The sequence below is a fragment of the Carassius carassius genome, chromosome 18 (assembly GCF_963082965.1).
Source record: "Carassius carassius chromosome 18, fCarCar2.1, whole genome shotgun sequence".
Taxonomy (NCBI): domain Eukaryota; kingdom Metazoa; phylum Chordata; class Actinopteri; order Cypriniformes; family Cyprinidae; genus Carassius; species Carassius carassius.
In genome coordinates this window covers 9,761,573-9,766,678 of record NC_081772.1, presented here as the reverse complement: position 1 = coordinate 9,766,678, position 5,106 = coordinate 9,761,573, and the positions used below count along the sequence as shown (strand labels likewise).

Here is a 5,106-nt window from a genome sequence, read left to right as displayed (position 1 = left end):
CTATGTTTTGTTTGTTTGTTTTTTTGAATAAAAAAATGGAGCAAGTTGTCATTTTCTGTCTTTATTTCAATGAGCCCCCAACCAAAATCTGTCATGCTCACCCTTAAAAGGAAAACCAGCACAACAGTGTTTAAGAGACTGTTGTTTAATGCCAGAAATACAATAGTTCATGATTTTTAATATCACACATTCTCCAGCTCACACTGTTGTTGTGGTTTTGTTTGTTTGTTTGTTTGTTTGTACAGCAACAATGAACAACACAGTCCATAGAACAAAACATGACAGATTATTGACTTTCATTTATTGACTATTTCATATTTGCACAAACAAAGCTAGTTTCTAAAAAGAAAAAGTTTGAGTCAGACTCAGTTTAGAGAGGGCCCTCTAGTGGTGTGAGTTCTGCTTCAAATGCTGGATTCACTGTTTCTGGTCGAGTTCTGCAAGAAAACATGGAGGAATAAGATTTCTGTGACCTGTCCATCTACAATACAATAAATGAAACTGGCTAGAAAACTTAATTTAACAATTAAATTTTTTTACCTCACTGCCTTTTTACCTACAAAAAATAAACAAGATATATATATATATATAGAGAGAGAGAGACCTATATCTTTGCAATTAATTGTTTGATATTTGATACACTCTTCAAAGATCCACAGTATACTCACTCCTTCTGCAGTTGGAGCAACAAAATAAACAGCCACAAAACACAGAGATGACAACAGATGCTAAAAGAGCAATTAGAAAATGGACATAACCTGAGGAAAGATATAACAACATATAAAAAAATAAATTTTCTTGACAAAATATTTACATTTAAAATGATAATATTGCTATGTCTATGTTGTTTTGTATAAACTGCTTTTTCTTATCCTGTACAATTCTCCCATTTAAAAATAGCCTAATAAATAAATTGATTTATTTTTAAATTTAACCATGGGGTTCAAATATGGATAATGCTCCTCAATATGTTCAATCACAGACATTATATTCTATTCTAAATATATGCATTTGTTAAATATGACAGCATACTCCGATGGAGTTCAAATAACATAGCAGCTTAGTGGTATATAGTAACATTATAAATATTATAGTTCCCAGAATATGTATTGTATATGGTTTCTAAAAAATGAACCAAATTCAAATTAAAATATTTTTTTATTATTTAAACAAATCTAAATAATACAAATGAAACACCCTCATTATTACCCACTATTATTATACAGTATGCTGCTCTCATTATATTCAATATCTGTCGCACACAACTAAAAAAGCAAACTCCTCACTTGCACACATTAGTGGAAAGGAAGACTCCCATGTGCCATCAGCTCTGCAGGTGAACTCAGCAAAACCCAGCAGCAGGTGACCAGGTGGACACTGTACTCTACAGGCAGATCTGATGCTGTCATGTCCTTCAGTGCAGTTCAGCAATCCACCACCAAACAAAAGAATGGGAAAACACTCTGCTACAACAGAAAAACGTTAAAACTTAATCTTCCATGCATATATTTACATAATAAAAGACATTTTGATGTAAACACAGAATCATAACTTTGACATACATATTGCACCTGCACATGAAGGTGGTGGTGCGTTCCATGCACCGGAGGAATTGCATTTGAGCTCAGCTTTACCATTCAGTTTATAACCACCAGCACAAGAAAATGTACAATTTGAGTTGAGGGAATGATTCCCATACAGACCGGAGCATTGCATCCAGCCGTGTGGTGGTGCAGAGAGTGGTTCACATGAAACGACTGGAGAGAGAGAAAAAGACTGCATGATCAAGAAACGTCTTAAAGGAGTAGTTCACCCAATATTGAAAAATTTGCTGAAGATTTACTCATCCGATGAAGATCCAAATTTACTCATCTGATGAAGAAACGGTTCATCCACATCTTGGATCGTCTGAGGGTGAGTACATTTACAGCAAATGTTCATTTTTTGGGTGAAATATTATTTTAAGTAAAGATTATCATTAAATAATACAGTACATCCAGGATTATATATAACTTTGTCCATTAAACATCGTTTTTTCCCTGACCCTATCAGAACAGACCCGGGTCGTGAGCCACCGGCTGAGAACTGCTATTAAATTATAATATATTTAACTTCTGTTGAAGTGTTTATTCTGACCTGTTTCACACACTGGCCCAGAGAAACCTGTTTTACACACACAGGTGAAGTCGTTGACTTGTTCTACGCAGTACTGTCTATCAGTGCAATTGTTTGGACACTGTGCTGCAGGAAAGAATTTACACAGATTTATAAAACAGCCTTTATAACATCCTTTCTGGACTATTTAAAACACACAAATGTTCTCTCTCAGAAACATCTCTATTAGATTAAAATATGTGTTCTATCTGAAAATTATTAAACTAATTGAACACGTAGAACGTCTTTCATCTCCATCTTCTTACCTTTTTGGCATATAGGATGCTTTTTATGTTCACAGCTGTCATCATTCCACTTTCCTTTATTGTTTGTGTTGGTGTATAATTCCACACAGTTCTCATCTGCCTTGTTGTTGTTGGGTTCATTGGGTGCCCAGTTTCCATAGTCCACACTCTGTCCATTGGCAGCCCACGTCCAAATGTCATTGATTTTTTTCATTCCAATCCAGTAGTAAGGAGACGAAGATTTTTCAGGCAAATTTTTTTCAAGGAAACGTGTTACATTTTCATTGTGGACCATCACAACGTCTGTGTATTCTGTTTGACACCACTTCCTTGTCTCATTCCAGGTCATTGTCTCGCTCTCGTTCCAGTGATACGTCCATCCTTCAACACTCACTAAAATGTTGGACATCAAAAGTTAAATGTATTTCTCAAATTTATTCTATTCTGGAAGGATGATGAATGTAGTATTCACTTACCCAATATCAACCAAAGATGTATCAAAACATCTGTATACACAACACATCTAGTCTAAACAATAAAAACAGCCACTTAATTGCCCATATAAACAGATACTATTATTATTTATATAATGGCAGTATATTTTTAAAAGGTTTGTATTGAACCTAAAATGTTCAATGCAATGCAAAGTTACTTAATAGATGCATACCATGCTTCTTTTTTGTCTCCTTTCGACTAAATCACTTGCCGTTAGTAGAATATTCATCGCAGTTGTAGTAGCATTTCAACAGTCTGTTCTCACGCCTCTTTTGCTCTGAAAACTGTGGTCAAAGTTGGGTTTTCCACCATATATATCAGTCAGTAGCATTTAATTGCAGGATGTTTCTTCACAGGTTCCAAAAAAAATAAACATTATGTAACAAAATTGGGAAAGAATGCCACTTTTTGGAAATTGCTTATCTTTCATATGTTCTTTTAACTTTTGGTGAGATTCTGTCTTGCACAAATAGAATGGTGCTGAGATGCATATAATGATTAGATGATTTATGGTATCATACACCAACCACACCACACTTATCAAATACTAAAAAAAAGAATACAAATAATAAAATGTGTCTAATAAATGGAAAGGATCATTCAAAAGACACTCTAACCTCTGAATGGTATTTCTGAAAATTATAACCCACTAAAAATCTATAAAAAAAATGTAAACTACCTTATACGCAGCTTCAGGGAATGACACAGTCACAGGATACGTCCAGATGAACATGACCTGGGTTATTTAAACAAAACCTTTCACTGCATTCACAATGCTAATGGCTTTATGCACTTAAAGGTGATGAAAGATAAAGGAAGAGAACAGTGACTTCATTCCCAGCTTTTAGATGTTAAGACTCAAACATACTGCTCATCATTCTACAAATGGAAAGATAAGTTACACTGACTATTTATTTATACATTGTTGTTGAAAATGATACGTTTATGCTTTTTAAGTTTTAGGCACTCATGAAAATGGAAAATGCGTTGAAACACCCATGACATAGTTAAAGTCAGACTTTACTGGTTCAATTCTACTTAATTAAAGTAGTTTTATGGAGTAAAATGAAAAATTCCTGATTATTTACTCATCCCCAGGCCATCCAAGATCTTTCTTTCTTTAGCCAAAGAGAAATTAAGGTTTTGAAGGAAAACATTCACTCTGTGCTCACCCTGGGCCATTTTTGATGGTCTAAAATTAATATTTAGGCAACTTCAATGCAATCAACCCCAGCCAACAAATAAAGGTGTTCTCTAGGGAAACGTTCAGCCACTTTCACATTTTAAAAAGTAAAATGGTCTTATCTGGAATAAACTATCCACCTTTTTCCTCAACATGGAAGTAAGTCTATGGGTGAGACTTCCATTTCATTAGCCGGTAAATAGTGAGAAGAATAACAACGTGCAGATGAGATACTCTTCTCTCTATGAAACTGTCAAACTTCTTATAAACCTGTGTTGGATCATAACTTTCTCAAAGGAATATTTACACAGATGGCCATATGAGAAATCTTTATGAGAATGAGTGCACATGATCTAGTGATTTTGTCCGCCTGTTCACATTTTACAACTGAAAAACAAAAAACGGCACCATGATTAAATCCATTTACTTAGCTTCAGATACCAAAGAGCCGATCTAAACTACATTCATAACAGCTTTTCTAAGTCAATCCTGACTATGGTTATTATTGTTAACTGAAAATATTTAAAAACATTTGCTAATTCAAATAAATCTGATATATAATAAAATAGAAATAGTAGGCGAAAATCAAAAACTAAACAAAAATGAGAAACAATGTCTTAGCAGCTGCATTCAGTACTGTAAAAGTTGAAGCACTAAAATTACTAACTGGAAACAACTGAAAATAAAACAGATAAATAAAAACAATTTTGCTTTGAAAAGTGAAAACTTAGCAGAGTGGGGGTTCCCACCATTGATATCAGTCATAAGCATTCAATAGAACATCTCAGTTACGTATGTAACCTTGGTTCCCTGAATAGGGAACGAGATGCTGCGGTGACGTCACCACGTATGGGAACACCTTCGGTGTGACGAATGTCTGAAGCCCTATACCATCCCGCCAATCTTATTGGCCAAATAGCTCGTGGCACCACCCAGCATGCGTAAGCATATATATACCTGGTGCCGCGCGCCATTTACCTCAGATTTCAAGAAGAAGAAGAAAGCTATCAAGGTATGGCACGGCCAGAA

At 34.8% G+C, this 5,106-nt stretch overlaps 1 protein-coding gene across 1 annotated transcript; it reads right to left on the bottom strand.

Annotated features, from left to right (window-relative positions):
* Positions 1 to 370: 370 nt before the first annotated feature.
* LOC132091706 (L-selectin-like) lies at positions 371 to 4,829 on the bottom strand. The gene is made up of 8 exons (XM_059497840.1): positions 4,767 to 4,829; positions 2,421 to 2,757; positions 2,137 to 2,241; positions 1,563 to 1,757; positions 1,287 to 1,466; positions 669 to 758; positions 541 to 556; positions 371 to 437 (listed from the first exon to the last, which is right to left on the bottom strand). The coding sequence occupies exons 1-8, from the start codon at positions 4,827 to 4,829 to the stop codon at positions 371 to 373; spliced, it is 1,053 nt and encodes a 350-aa protein (XP_059353823.1).
* Between the last annotated feature and the right edge of the window lie 277 nt (positions 4,830 to 5,106).